Source organism: Loxodonta africana, chromosome 6, assembly GCF_030014295.1.
Source record: "Loxodonta africana isolate mLoxAfr1 chromosome 6, mLoxAfr1.hap2, whole genome shotgun sequence".
Lineage (NCBI taxonomy): Eukaryota > Metazoa > Chordata > Mammalia > Proboscidea > Elephantidae > Loxodonta > Loxodonta africana.
This window is the reverse complement of record NC_087347.1, coordinates 65,593,760-65,610,167: the sequence shown is the minus strand read 5'-3', so window position 1 is coordinate 65,610,167 and position 16,408 is coordinate 65,593,760. Positions and strand designations below refer to the sequence as shown.

The following is a 16,408-nucleotide window of genomic DNA, read 5'->3' as shown; positions in this document are numbered from 1 at the left end:
ACACGGGGCATACATGATCCTAAGACTGGATCATCTTTATCTACAGGAAAATTAAATGTTACAAAGGGCATTATTAGGTTTATCGACAAAATTGTAATACAGGTTGTAGGTTAAATTATTGTATAATTTTATTAAATTATCGTGTAATTTAAACATCTTTTAAATTTTTTTTTTTTTTTTAATTCAAACCCATAAACATCTACCAAAGTTGGAAACTTTACTGTGGTTATATAAAAAACAAAAACTTGTTGCCATTGAGTTAATGTTAACATGCATTGCTTACAGATATACACATTGATTTTTAATTTCTTTTAAATAGTGCTGGGCCTAAAGGAGATAACATTTATGAATGGAGATCAACTATACTTGGTCCACCAGGTTCTGTATATGAAGGTGGTGTGTTTTTTCTGGATATCACATTTTCATCAGATTACCCATTTAAGCCACCAAAGGTAAGAATCTAGAAATGCATTCTTTAATATTTATCCTTCTCCAAAATCAGTTTATTCCAAAGATGAATCGTGTATTTGTGTGATAATGTTTATGTCATTATGTTTTTCATGGATCGATACAGAAACTTTAAAGTAACTAAGAATTTGAAAGCTGTGAAAGTAATTGACCTCTACCTTTTACAAATAACTTTGAAATCTGCAGAAAGGTTTAATTGCTGATTGTAAATAAAACTTTATTACCTTGCATGTCGATAAAGCAAAATAATTTTGGATTTTTGATCACAGTGAGGAAACATCCTATGAATCTTCCTTAAGAAACATATTGGGATAAAAAATAAACCTATTTAACAGTGTCCCGAGGTAAGGGGTTAAGTTAAATAACTGCAGTTTCATGCTAAATAACTCATCATTATAGATAAGCAGAGAACTAGAAACCCATAACAAGAAAGACAGGCACTAATAATGTTTAGTAAACTCATTTTGTGCACTTTGTGGGTACAGTGTAGTAATGGGAACTGAGAGTGACTGGGCAACTTCTCCTTCATTGTTGTCTTGTTCATTTGAAGTATGAATTTGGTGGAGAACAAACATAAGGGTTGAGTTGTGCCTTGTAATGGCTAGTAATTATTTTGCAAAGCCTAAACTTAATAGTTACAGAATGGCTTCCTTTCCTTATTTTTCATTCTAAAATGGTCATGCCAACAGGTTGGAACTACCAGAATTAAGCCTGAACATAATTACTACAGAGACTTCCGACATGCCAGGGATAAGTGTGTAATCGAGTCTGTCAACACTTAAATACAACAAAATGTTTTTCTTTTCAATATGGTTCCTTATGTTCCCTATAAAACCAAACCTGTTGCCATCAAGTCAGTTCTGACTCATAGTGATCCTGTAGGACAGAGTAAAGCTGTGCCATAGGGTTTTCTAGGCTGTAATCGTAGGGAAGGAGACTGCCACATCTTTCTCCCATGGAGCGGCTGGTAGGTTTGAACCGCTGACCTTTTGGTTAGCAGCTGAGCGCTTAACCACTGCACCACCAGCGCTACTTTTTATGTCCTCTAAGCCAACATTATGAAAAATGGAGAAAATATTGAAGCTGTTGAGGATTTCATTTTTACTTGGATCCACAATAGCCACCCATGGAAGCAGCAGTCAAGAAATCAGATGATGTATTGCAATGGGCAAATCTGCTGCAAAGGACCTCTTTAAAGTGTTGGAAAGCGAAGATGTCACCTTGAAGGCTAAGGTGCACCTGACCCAAGCCATGGTATTTTCAACTGCATCATATGCATGTGAAAGCTGGATAGTGAATAAGGAAGACTGAAGAAGAATCGACGCCTTTGAACTGTGGTGATGGTGAAGAATATTGAATATACCATGGACTGCTGAAAGTATGAACAAATCTGTCTTGGAAGAAGTACAGCCAGAATGCTCAAAAGCAAGGATGGAGACACTTCATCTCACATACTTTGGACACATTAACAGGAAGACCAGTCCCTGGAGAAGGACATCATGTTTGGTAAAGTAGAAGGTCAGCAAAAAGAGGAAGACTCTCTATGAGATGGATTGACAGTGCCTGTACGGATGGGCTCAAGCATAGCAACAGTTCTGTGAGGATGGACTAGGTAGTGTTTTGTACCGTTGTACATAGGGTCACTATGGGTCGGAATCAACTTGAGGGCACCTACCAACAACATTGTACTATTTAAAATCTGTACAGCTACTTAATGCGTCTGTGTGTGTATGTGTATAAAATTTAAAGGTGTTTTTGCCTGTATTATTTTTTTTAAAGGCAGGATTTTTAATCCTGCTTAGAAATCATTTTTCCAGAAAACATCTAGCAAAGTAACAACAGTTCCACCTAGTGATGTTTACCTCCAATTGCAGCTACAGAGGTCTACCTGGAGGTGTTTTTTTCTTAACTACAGCTTTACTGTAAGTTTTGAATGATTTACTGTGCATGCCCATCAGAATCTAAGATATTCAAAGGGTTATCTCATTGAAGGCTCCCAGGTCTGCAGAATCTTGTCTCACTAAATTAATTAAAGGGGTAAAATCCTCATGTTAGTAACAGCACTAATTGTATTCTCATTCAAAATTACGATACATGTTAGAGGCCAGCATATCACTAACTGTTCACTTTCTGTTCAGCAGTGAAGTTTCTCATAGAAAAAAATTCAAACCTTAGCAAAGTGGCTTCTGACTGTAGTTATAACTAGTGATATTTATTTCTATATGCGTAGTTTTTTTAGATTGGAAATTGTTTCTTACATGTTGAAGAGTTAGCAGATTTTTAGTTTGTACAAAATTTCATGTGTGAGGGGAAAATTACTGACAGAATAGACCCATACATTTTTCTTAGTATCTTTCAATAGAAAATGGAAATTGATTAATATAAGGGTTTCAGTATATGGTTTTGTATATCATTGATCATAATCATTTTGATTAATGGTTATCCATAACTTTAGCATATTAAATATTTTTGCTGAAATCTCAGTATTTTAATTCTAAATCTTTAATGTTAGTTCAGTCCTTTTTCTAAGATACCTTATGTAGTATTATTAAATATTATCAAGATCTACAGTTGGACATGTGAAAAATAAATAAGATTTCTGGGTACAACTTTTTCTGTGTAGAACTGATTCTTTTTGAAGGTAAGATAAAGTTTTGAACTTCTTGAAAAAATAACATGAATTCTCTTCTGTTCATGGATACTGTTCTGTTATTGTTAATAGCTGAAAGGATTCAAAATGTTAGGTGTATTACATTTATAAACTACTCTTTTATACCTCTTGAGTAGCAGCTGTCAATTATCTGGACATATTTTATGCCCATATTCCAGACTAGCACTAGTGGAAATGTCATATGAGCTATGCATGTATATTTACATTTTCTAGTAGCCACCTTAAAAGCTAAAAAGAAATAGGTAAAATTAACTTTTAATAACTTACTTAACCCAAAATATTGTCGTTTATACATATAAATGATATAAAAGTATTATTAATGACATAGTTTACATTCTTATTTTGGTACTAAGTTTTTGAAATCTGATATGTCTTTTACAGTTTTAGCCCATCTCAGTTTTACTAGCCACACTTCAAGATCTCATTGTTCACAGTTGGCTAGTGTTTACCATATTGGACAGAGCAGTTCTAAAGGCTCATAGTCTCTCCTCCTTTGTCACTACACCGAAAAACCAAAAACCAAACCCAGTGCCGTCAAGTCGATTCCGACTCATAGCGACCCTATGGGACAGAGTAGAACTGCCCCATAGAGTTTCCAAGGAGCGCCTGGTGAATTCGAACTGTACGACTCTTTGGTTTGCAGCCGTAACACTTGACCACCACACCACCAGGGTTTCCTACACCAGAGGCCTCTAAATTTTTCAAAAATCATGTAACTATCAAAAAAGAAAAACAAACTTTTTACAGCATAATATTTTCTTTCCAGACTCCCCTTTGGAAATCATATTACAGCGCTAGTTCCAAGACATCAAGAACTGTGTCTGTTTCTTTGCAACTCCAGTTCACAAACTAACCATCCCATTAGGGTTAGTGTCTGTGGTTATTTGGAAACTCTTTGGTATCTGTTCCTATGATTTCTCCTCTTTTCCCGTACAGTCATAGATATGTTTCCTTTGTCCAGTAGCTAAAGACCTTGTTTATTTTGTTTTACTGTCTTAGCTTAACAAGACAGTGAGCCAACTGTGTGGAAATGAAAAGCTGAGAATAGAAAGGCAGGTAGTGCTGATGAGATCACCAGCCTTCCTCTAAATCCTTCTTCAATATATTCTTACATGTGGTAAGAGATAGCTGAATTGGTGCTAGTATTTTCTACTAAGAAACTAATGTAACTTGCATTTTACGTGTTTTTTTTTTACCCTTTGGCCTCAAAACATTTCTGCTCCCCCTTACTTTCTGTCTTTAAAATTCAAGTGTGTGTGTTTGTGTATGAACACATGTATACATATACATACATAGGAATACTATATCATTCATTTAGATTAAATTAATCAAATCAACTGCTCATTTTGGTATGAAATCAGCATAGCTCCCTCTGTACTGGGTTGGAGCCCTACCAAAAGGTCAGCAGCTTGAATCCACCATCTGCTCCTTGAAAGCCCTTTGGGGTACTTCTCCTCTGTCTCATAGGGTTGCTATGTGTCAGAATCCACTCGACGGCAGTGGGAAAATACTGGGTTAGAACAAAAAAATTATTTAAATGGAATCAAATAAAACCATTTACTTTTGTTATTACTTGAACATAATCTAAGATTAACTTTTCAGTTCAGTTATTTGCTATTTAGTATTATCAGTGATGCATTACCTGTTGTTTTTGTTGGAAAGAGTTTTAGTTGGTAATGAAGTGTTCATTTTCTTTCTGTATTTTAACATGACTGTCCTTAGGTTACTTTCCGCACCAGAATCTATCACTGCAACATCAACAGTCAGGGAGTCATCTGTTTGGACATCCTTAAAGATAACTGGAGTCCTGCTTTGACTATTTCAAAGGTTTTGCTGTCTATTTGTTCCCTTTTGACAGACTGCAATCCTGGTAAGCAAATATTTATGAACACATAATGAGACTACCAAAACCAATGTATTTTCTTGGTTAGCTTAAGGGTAGAATGAGAAATAAATGCTTTCAGTAGAAAGATCAACACAGTAGATGTTACAGTGAAATTACCAGTATCATTTCACTTAGAATAGGCCAAAAAATCTCTTTAATAACTTCATTTAGTTTGCTTACTGGCATACCACCCTACAATTATTTTCTCCCGTCATTAATGTGGTCTATTTTCTAAATTATTTAGCTGTACAGACCGCTTCTGATAGGAGTAAAGTGATGTCTCTGACGTTTGTCCCTCTTTTTCTCACTCCTTCCATGCTGCCATGTGCTTTAAAGCAGGCACTTAGTAATGAAGGGACCTTTTCTTCTCCCTTTTTGGATTAATGATCAATTATATTAGATGCAGTAGTGGATATAAAAGTTATTACTGATGAGAGAGTTGAACTAGATTACGATCATATAAACTCACATTTTTTTAGAAATGTATAACTGCCATGTATAAACTTCAGTATGGACAGTTGGACTTGATGAAGTGATACGTAGGCCTGGGATTTCATATATGCAGTCTTAATGTGGTTATCATTAAAGAAGTTGACTTACTTTTTAAAAAAGATTGATGAACCACCAAAGGCTATCACTGCTGCCTTAGGCCTAGCAGTTATACATATGCCATAGAGAGGGATTCATTGCAGCATTGTTTATTAAAGCAAAAGATTGGAAATGACCTGAGCATCCATCGATAGAGGATGCAGCTTTTAAAACAAATTACATACACTTGTATAATTTTTTTTTAATGAAGAAAATACTATTATAAATGCTTGTAAATGCATGTAATATCTTTGGAAAGAAATGATGTAAATGGGTAACCGTGGTTTGCCAGGGAGAAGAATTTCTGAGTAGCTAGCAGAGAGGAAGAGAGCTTTACTTTTTACTGGCAGTCATTTGGTACACTTCAATTACTATAGCATATGTATTTATTTTAAATTTTTGAAAAGTAAATAAAATTTGGAATTAAATTTACATCTGAAGCTCAGTTTCTGGTTCAGAATTCTACTTAAAATAAAGTGACAAGTAAGTTTTTAAATGGAGATGTGGTTAGTGATTAGAGTCATATTACTGCACGGAATGAAGAACAGATTTCGTTCTGAATAACAATGTGTTATAAGATATGAATTTTATTTAAAAAATGTAAATTTAAAAATTACATTTTTAAATATCCATAAGAAGGCAGAAATATAATCACTTAGCATGCTTTCATTGTTGGATAACATGCCAAAAGTAAAAAATTGTTTTTGTATATTAAAGTCAGACATCCTTATAAAAAATCAGATCTATTAACTGAGCATTTACTTTTTAGCAAGGGAGACTTTTCTGATTTGCGTATTAAAACATACAGATGATTTTATTATTTTAAGCATACCTCTTTTGAAGATCTAGCCATTATATATCAAGATGCTGGTGAAAAATAAGCATTTCAATTTAATAAAATGTTAGAACCATACCTCTAAGACACCACATAATATCTTCTTTCTACTTTTCCAGCGGATCCTCTGGTTGGAAGCATAGCCACTCAGTATTTGACCAACAGAGCAGAACATGACAGGATAGCCAGACAGTGGACCAAGAGATACGCAACATAATTCACATAACTTGTATGCAGTGTGAAGGAGCAGAAGGCATCTTCTCCCTGTGCTGCAAATCTTTATAGCCTTTACAATACGGACTTCTGTGTATATGTTATACTGATTCTACTCTCTGCTTTTATCCTTTGGAGACTGGGAGACTCCCTAAAAAGGTAAATGCTATCAAGAGTAGAACTTTGTAGCTGTAGATTAGTTATGTTTAAAACGCCTACTTGCAAGTCTTGCTTCTTTGGGATATCAAAATGTATTTTGTGATGTACTAAGGATACTGGTCCTGAAGTCTACCAAATACTATAGTGCATTTTAGCCTAATTCATTATCTGTATGAAGTTATAAAAGTAGCTGTAGATGACTAGGAATTATGTCATTTGTATTAAACCCAGATCTATTTCTGAGTATGTGGTACATGCTGTTGTGAAAATGTTTTACCTTTTACCTTTGTCAGTTTGTAACGAGAGGATTTCCTTTTACCCTTTGTAGCTCAGAGAGCACCTGATGTATCATCTCAAACACAATAAACATGCTCCCGAAGGCTTAGTTTCCTGTCGTAATATTTTAAGTGAGTCTTATTAGAAGGTGTGTCTGAGATGATTGTTGATGAAATAAAAATGGAAAGATGAAGATTGACTTTTAAGGACTAGTATAAATAAATGAATTACTAAATTGAAAGCATTTAAAATCTTATTAAATGTGTAGAGTTTTTTTCCTTTAAGTCTATTAATACTTAAATATCTAAAACTGGAATTAAAACCATTGGTTTAAAAACAGAAAGCGTAACTTTATTAATGTGATATTTCCGAATTATGAAATGCTAAGAATTTGAGTTAAAAAAAAAATTAGAAATCCTGCCTCATTCAGGAATGGATCATTTTGTTTCCAAATTGATTTCTGTCCAGTGTTGGGCAGTATTGTCAGATAATAACTTAGATCTGGTAGCTGTTCTAGGTCTTTGGTGCAGTTTTTACTTTTAATCTTGGTTTCGAATGTCCATGGTGTGCATTACCGTTCTTACTGTGGCACATGGCCAGCAGATATAGCCAGAGGCAGAGTTAGCACAAACCTTTGTCTGCCCTGAAGGTAGAATGGAATTATGGATTAGTGTGTAGATATGACATTATTTCTTAATGGGGGGGAACCCCAACTTTTAAGGTTTTTAGAGTTTAAATTTCTAATTATGGTTAAAATAGTAGATTTCTTCAAGAATTAGAATTACTTTATAATATTCAGGTTTGGTAAACAGAGTATAAATGTGCTTTTTTTTCTAAGACTAGGATAATTATTGAGGTGATTCTTTGGTCATGTAGCCAGGACTGTGGAATATGGAGAAAATATCTTCTCAATACTAAATATGGAAATGGAGTGTACCATATTAAAATTTATAGAATGGAATTACTAACAAAAATACATTGCTTCGAGGTAATCAGTAAAACATGTATAATTGCATGTATACTGTCACTAAGAATGGTGGGCTCCTACTTGAGTGTTTGTCAATAGAAGCCTCAAATTAAGATAAGGAAAATTATACTTTCGTAGATCTGTTTCTCACTTAAGTTCCAAAAACATCTCTCCCTATCACAAAGGAATACCAAACACAAAGGTGCTCTTTCAAAAAATTCAAGCTTAAGCTTATGAAAATCTGAGCCTTGACTCTTTTAAATGGTAACTAATAATCTGTGATGGCATTCAAGAGGGTGTGATAAAGATGGAGTCCTTTTATGTAAGCTATAAAAACTTCTAGGAACTGCAGGTGAGCTGTAGAAAGTAGTTTTCCCCCAACTTCCAAGATTGTACATGGTGTGTCCTAGAGGAGTAAATTTATCTCTCGGTTCTAGAAAACCTCTCATCATACTGGGTATTTGGATGTCTGAGGGTTCTCTGATTGTACTTCCCTCGTTTTCTCTCAGCGTAATTACTACTACTAGCCTGTTTTTCTTACTTGTAGGCTTTTATGTCCCATACTGGCTTAAGATGGAGTGGAGGGAATTGATTACCTAAAAATATTTGTGGCTCTTCTTCAAACTACATTTGTGACCTTAAACAAGATGGTTTAACTTCTTTGAGTTTCATTTTATTCATATACAAAAGAGTTGAATTTGATTATTTGCTTGTTCTGCTTTTTCTTTCAGGGAACAGGCTGTAATTTCAAATGAGTTAAGGGTAGCCTGGTGTTTTAATAAGTACCTCTACCTATAAAATGATAGCCACATTCTTCTAAATCTGGCATATTTACAAAATAACAATCACCATTACCTACTGTTAAATTCCAGAGTTGAGATTTTTTTGTCTGATTATCTATTTCTGAAAAACTATGGATCCTCTTCATGGATGCATAGGTAGCCATGTCTGTGTACTCTTATTAGGGAATTTTTTCTCTGTGAAACTTTGCTCGGGTTATAAATTGTGATATTTAAGAACTCAGACTTTTTCCATCGATTAAGAGCAAATTTTACAAATTACAAGTTCAAAGGATACTTGACAAGTGTTCAAGAGTGGTCATGGCACCATGCATCTCATTGTAACTGGAGTGTTGTGATTACGATCCTTTGCCCTCAGAGGAGTCATGCAGTGCATGTCAGCACCTTTTAGGCACTAGTGCACCTTACCTCGTTTAATGTCCCCTAAAGGTTCCCAGGAAACCCTGGTGGTGAAGTGGCTAAGCGCTACGGCTAACCAAAAGGTCGGCAGTTTGAATCCACCAGGCGCTCCTTGGAAACTCTATGGGGCAGTTCTGCCCTGTCGTATAGGGTTGCTGTGAGTTGGAATCGACTCAACAGCAGTGTTCATTTTGGGAGTTTAAAAGTTCCTAGGTGGTGTAAATCGTTTGTACTCCACTGCTAATCTAAAGGTTGGAGGTTTGAACCCACCGTGGAAGAACAGGCCTGGTGATCTGCTTCCGCTAGTATCACAGCCAAGAAAACCCTGTGGAGCAGTTCTACCCTGTAACACGGGGTCACCATAAGTCCAGACCGACTTGACGGTAACTAACAGCAAAAGAGCTTTAGGTGAATAGGCACTCTCATGATCCTTAGTTGGCATTTGAAACCGATGCATAGAAAGATTAAATAACTTGCCCTGGATGACACAGCCGATGTGATGTGGAGGTACAGCCCACGTTCTTTACCACTAGGCCTAGAGTTTTGGTTTATAACATCGCATGTAAATATTGAGTGCATATATATATCTAATTTGCTTTTTTTAATTTGGAAAATTATTTGCAAATGAGGTAAATGATATTATTTTATTATCTTTAAATTTCATCATTTGTATGGTTTAGTGATGCTTTTTAAAATAACTTATATTTATGAAAAAAGTCGATATGATATCTAATATAATTTAACCATGATTTGTATATAACTACATCAGGAAATTTGTATTGATAGCAAGTATTTAACATCTACCTTTTTCAGAGTAACAAGGTGTTTTTGTTACCTTGGCATTACTTTTTTTAAAATCAAAATTTTAATTAATCACAGTGATAAAATCCTGTTGATACTTAGTTTGAATTGACCCATATATGTTAACCTTTCTAATAATAATTTTGAGTTGTTTACTGATGTGAACTTAAAGAAGTGTATTCTTATAACAGTACAAGAATCACTGTATTATAAAATGTAAGTCAGTTTGGGCCTGATGGCTTCAGATATTAACCTACATTTTTGTCATGTTAGTGCTTCATATTAGCACATTTTTGTCAGCCTTGATATTGTGGCCTTTGGAGAGATGTGTAGCATGATCTGAAACACCAATTATTTTTTAAAACCATTGCACATTGTTTTAAGAGACTGAGATAATCAATCTACAATATTTACACTATCCATTTATATTTCATTTAGTGTTCATTTCGTAGATAAATACGTTTAAACAAATTCATTTCTAAACAAATTATTTCAATGTATTTTCAACCAATACCCAAATAATAGAAAGTAATTCATAATTACATTTTATCAAATATACATTATATAAAATGAAACAAAGTGTTTTCAACTAGCTTGCCAACTTTTTCTTGTAAAGGTACTAATTGATCTAAATGTCTAATGTGAATGCCCAACCTGTAACTGGATATTTCTACATAGTGCTCTGAAACTCCTTTCAAAATGATTGTAAAATGATTGCCGGGACTGTTTATAAACAACATTGCCAACAGCTTGGCCTCATTTAAACCACAGTAGTCAGGGAGAATCAACCTTGTCAGTTAGAAATGTTCCTCTTACTGTCCCAGACACTGTTAAAAGCACTTTTCTGAAGAAAGCAGTAGCTTTCTTGTTTCAGTTTTGACACCTGCTGTGATCACAAAACTTCTTGTGGTCCCAGTAGCTCAAGTAGGTAGAAGCCCAAGATGATTTTAAAATGACAGTATCCAATATATTAATAGGAGCAGACATTGAGAAGATGAGTTTAAAAAAAAAAAAAAACCAATACATTACCTAGATTAAGGCACAGTAGTCTTTGTTATTAATTTAATTTTACATGAGTGATTTAACTATGATTAGGCATCAGATTAGGCTCTGGTGCCTAGTTCTGAATATGTTCTAAAATAAACAGAACTGTGGCTTAACAAAAGGTAAATTGATAATTCTAGGTATTACCAATAAAGTGGTTTTAAATAAATTTTAATTCACTCTAAATCTTCCATATCTATAGGTTACCTCCTGTTGAAGTCAGGAGAGGCTAGAAGACAATCATGCAGGTCTCTGCAACACATCATAAAAGGCAATTTATGTTTTCAAATATTCCAAGCCCTGAAGTTTATCTCAAGTCCAACTCTTTGGTGAAACCTTTCTCTTTTACTGTTCTCAAAATATACCTCTTAATCTGTCAGTCTATCTGTTTCTCTGAGACACCATCTGCACAAACGTCAGAAATATGTTGGATAATAAAGAGAAGTCAAGCATATGCATGTTTTCAAGTGCCAGCGACAAGCCAGGTGCCCTTCTCAGCAATGGTGGATCTAAAGCCAAGAATCTTTTTTTCTTTTACTTTGGAGGGTGGGAAAAGGGGGGCTTATGCTACCCCTTAACTAATCTCCATTGTCAGTTTATTTGTTGTGCAAATATTAAGTGCCTTTCTGAGTGCAAAATCCTTTCTGTCTCTGGTGTACAGAGATGAATATATTGTCACATCCTTAAATAGTTTGTCCTTTTCCTGTCCAGATAGATTTTTTTTCCCCTCTCCTTAGCAAAAGAGAACACATCTTTGCTAATGTGTATCCGTTTACTGTTGAATGAGAAATTGAACAGATGTCCCTGCTGATTTAGCTATGAAAATATTAGTACAATATTTGGTAAGTTTTACCCAATCTATATATTAAACATGCTTGTAATACTATTTGGTGCTTTTAAAATAATTGCTGTCTATCTTTCAAACTACTCTTAGTACCCAGCGTCTGTTGCATATATTTTGGCATTTTATTATATCCAGTTTAACACCTTATACGTATTTCTGTAGAGCAAGTTTTTGGACAATAGTATCAGCAATTCCTTTTCTCCATATCTCGGTACCTGGCCCAATATCTAACATAATATGTATGTTCGTTGAATGAATGAATATTATATCATGGGTGTAAATCATCTCCATAAGATTACAGAGATGCCCCTTGAGGGCAGAGATCATGTGAAGCATATCCGTCCTGTCTTCTTTAATTCCCCATTGTATGGATTCAGTGCTTTTATACATGGTAGGTGCTGTATCTATTCCTGTTAAGCTGAAATAGAGGTAATAGCCAATGGGTTATTCACATAACCTACTTAATGTTTCCTTGTTTAAAATGGAGAATGAATTAATCTTGTAATTTTAAAAGTTCTTAAACCCAAATTCATTCTGGTCTATCAAATTTACAGAATTTACCAGTATCATTACTGTCTGCTTAATTGATATGTTTCTCTATTCCCTTTTGGTAAAAAGAGAAAAGAGAAATGTATGTGTCTACTTAAAATATTCTTCTAGGGAAATCTAACGGGAAAAATAAAAAGTGACCTTTAAAAAAAATCTCTTCTAAGAGAAACATATATTTCAGGGAAAGATAATTTGTGTACTATACAGTATTATGGGGGGAGTCCGTGAGTGTTGGAAGTTGTTTATTGAATTATTGTCTGGCTTCTGTGAGAAAGGGAATGGAATAGTAGAAAGAAATCAAATGAGTCACTTTTTCTTTACTGCACCATGTTATTCCTGTGCCAACAAGTGTAAGTAAAAGGTGACTGAGCAAAAGCTCCCCAAATCAGAAGTATAATTCCAGCAGCTTCTCATTTACCCCATTAATTGTAGCATGAACAAAACTCGGGTATATGACTGTTTATTGCTCCTAGGCCTACCTCAGACCAAGAAAGGGAAAGGTAAACCTGTGGAGAAATGGGTTCCCAAGAGGTGTTGGGCACCAAGAAAAATCCTGACAGTTACGAGCCTACTGCGTGCGGAGAGTTAAGGATGCTCTTGTGACTGAGATTGGGGTAATTACGTATTTACATAAGCGTTCCATATTTTCATCTACAGAGTGTGAAGAGTAATTATGAGGAACACAGGGAATTGAGGGAATAGGGCTGTAGGGATGCCACTAGCACCCCTCAGCTGAATCCTTTATCGTACACTGAGGAGCCCTCTGCCAAACTCTGGCCCTGGCCACACACTTCCCAAATGATAAAGATCATTTTAAATATCCATGTGAGACAATGTTTTTTCCTCTGTAGTTTTTTTTTTTAATGACACATCATATTTTATTTGTGGATGTACATCATCAGCCTTACTTGATCATTGTTAGGTGCTGCCAAGTAAGTTCTGACTCATAGCGACACTGTGTACAAGATGAAACACTGCCCGGTCCTGCACCACACTCACAATGGCTGTTAACGCTTGAGCTCATTGTTGCAGCCACTGTGTCAGTCCATCTCATTGAGGGTCTTCCTCATTTTTGCTGACCCTCTACCAAGCATGATTCCTTCTCCAGGGACTGGTTCCCCCGATAACATGTCCAAAATAGGTAAGAGGAAATCCTTAACAACTTAAATCTTTTCTCCGTTTATCATGGTATTGCTTACTGGTCCAGTTGTGAGGATTTTTGTTGATCATGAGCTCCTTGAAATCAGGGATCCAGTTAATTTCATTCAGTCAGTAAATTATTAGCTGTCTACTCTGACAATATTGTTTTAGTTGCTTAGGATTAGCAGTGAACAAAACACATGAAAAATGCCTGCCCTTCTAGAGTTAAATTTCAAGTAGAGAGAGACAGGAAAAAAAAAAAAAAATACGTATATTAGATGGGGATCCCTGGGTGGCCCAATGGTTAAACACTGGACTACTAAACTAAAGATTGGTGGTTCAAACTCACCCATAGGCTTCTTGGCAGTAAGGCCTGGGGATCTGCTTCCAAAAGGTCGTAGCCTTGAAAACCCTAATGGAGCAGTTACACTCTAAACACATGGGGTCGCAATGACTAAAAACAACAACACGCCAGATAGTTGCTTGGGTGGCACAAACGGTTAAGTGCTAAGCTACTAGCGAGAAGGTTGGTGGTTTGAACCTACCTAGAGTCTTCTTGGAAGATAGGCTGGGAGATCTGTTTCCAAAAGGTCACAGCCTTGGAAACCCTATTGAGCAGGTCTGTTCTGACACATGAGTCAAAATCGACTCAATGGCAACTAACAAGTGCTCTGGAGAGCAGGGAAGGGAGGTAGGGAATGTGTGTTGGGAAGGAGGAAGGGGAGCTGTAGTGAAATTATAAAAAAACTTAGGGAAGACTCCACCAAAAAGTCAACAGCTAAAAATAATGAAGGATAATCCACATAGAGGAAGAGTGTTCCAGGCAGGGGGAATATAACAAGCAGAAACACTCCGGGGCAGTAGCATGCCCAGTGTGTTCAAAAGTAGCAAGGGCCCAGTGGGACTCGAGTAGGTGAACAACTAGGAGAGGAGTAAGAGGTGCATCAAAGAGATAACAGATGGGCAAATCACTTAGAGTCTTACAGATCACTGTAAATAAATTGGGAAGCTATTAGAAGGTTTTTTAGCAAAAGAGTGACAGGATCTAACTTACATTTTGTTTGAATCTCTGGTAACTATATTTAGGAAGAGACTTGGTTCAGGGATGGGCCAGTTGGGGAACGGACCAATTTGTTGATGGGAAAGATTAAGCGGGGAAGTAGAAGTAGATGATGTAGGGGAGAGAGAGAGCGTCCTTGAGAAAGTCATCTCCACCATCTACTGAGATATTTCCAAGCCCTCTGCCCTTACCTTGGACGTCTGTCTCTTCTTGCCTACGAGTTCATTGGGAACTGTAGCAAAAAAAAAAAAAAAAAATCTGGCACTTAAAGCAGTTTTAGCATTCACCAAATTCTTGAATTCACCTACATAGGCAGGAGGGGATAGATCTAGCACACAAGTGAAGTGGTTGGCCTTTGCTAGGGCAGACATCTCATGTATAGTTAACAGGAGAGGTGGCAGAAGACAAGGGTATATGTCCAGATTGGAGGATGGATGCAGTGGAAAGCTCCGTAAAATGGATGGTTGTTAGCTGAAAGTGAGTTGGGGGGATGAGAGCTCATGCATCCGTGTGCCCCTTTGTGTCCAGCAGAGTAGTCATTTGTTGTTGAATGAATAAATGATTTAGAGAGATGTCTACCTAGATCTGCCTTCAATTTCATAGTTGCCTGTTAATAACAAGTAATTGAAATTCCCACAGCAACTAGAACAGCTTTTTCTCATCATGCGTGGTTAGCAATTGTAAGTTGGTTTCAGCCTCAAACACCTTAAATGTTTTCTTTGTTTAAAATGATTTTCCTTAAGTCATTGAAGAATCTACCTTGACAACAAATTTTACTAGGGGAATTCCAGTATTTGCTGAAGGCCAATACTGCTTAAAATGCTGGAAACAAAGGGTATATATGCTATGTTTTCCTAAGAAGTCACAATCTAGTCAGGAAGAGAGACAGATGTTTAAGGTCAAGGCAGAGAGCTTTGGAACAACTTACTAGATGGTGGGGGTAGATAACTTCTCTGAGTTGGCTAGAGGAAAATGGCATATCAGATATCTTTTTTTGTCCATTTAGGTGATTCTAGAAAATTAGTCTTTATCTTCGACCTACGTTGTGGATGTTGGTGGTCAGAACATAGGGTGACACACAAAAACCAAACCGAACACGTTGCCTTCGAGTTGATTCCAAATCAAGGAGCGACTGGTAGATTTAATCTGCTGACCTTTTGGTTAGCAGCTGAACTCTTTAACCACTGCGCCACCAAGGCTCCATAGTGACACACAACCTCCTATTACCCTGAATTCCATCCCTGGTCCCATGGTAAGACACTCCCAGTTCCAGCCCTTCTCTCTTTCTGGCCTGCTCCATGCTCAGGAAGTAGGAAATTTGAAGAACAGGTTTAGCTTCGGGAGAATCCACGGGACAGTCACATCTTATGACCAGGATTCATGTCTTAACTGCAGAGAGTCAAGAGGTAACAAATACTTAGGGTATGACTCTTCTTTTGTAAGTTAAATTAATCATGGCAGTGCTCTTTAGAATATTTCACGTACCCACGGGCTGATGTTTGTTTTCTTTTGATCCTGTTCCCTCCTGTGCAGCCCTAGTGTCTTATTCAGGGCTTTGGCTATCCCTTATCTACAAGAGCTTTTAAAAAATTATTCTCTTGTTTATACAGAGACTCCATTCTTCACACTGTCTCATTAATCTTTCCAGAGTAAGCTCTTTATCGTGACACTCATCGCACAAAAGACTTCAGTGGTTGTCCACTGTTGAG

The 16,408-nt window shown here is 36.3% G+C and overlaps 1 protein-coding gene across 4 annotated transcripts in view; it reads left to right on the top strand.

The window, feature by feature from the left end:
- UBE2E3 (ubiquitin conjugating enzyme E2 E3) overlaps positions 1 to 7,198 on the top strand; it is a 104,332-nt gene extending 97,134 nt beyond the window's left edge. For all 4 annotated transcript variants that reach the window (XM_064286937.1, XM_064286936.1, XM_010602793.3 and 1 more), the window contains 3 exons: positions 320 to 452; positions 4,862 to 5,009; positions 6,567 to 7,198. In XM_064286937.1, coding sequence (XP_064143007.1) covers positions 320 to 452; positions 4,862 to 5,009; positions 6,567 to 6,664 — 379 coding nt within the window. In that variant the 3' untranslated portion in view covers positions 6,665 to 7,198. The remainder of the gene's footprint in view (positions 1 to 319; positions 453 to 4,861; positions 5,010 to 6,566) is intronic.
- The last annotated feature ends 9,210 nt before the right edge of the window (positions 7,199 to 16,408 follow it).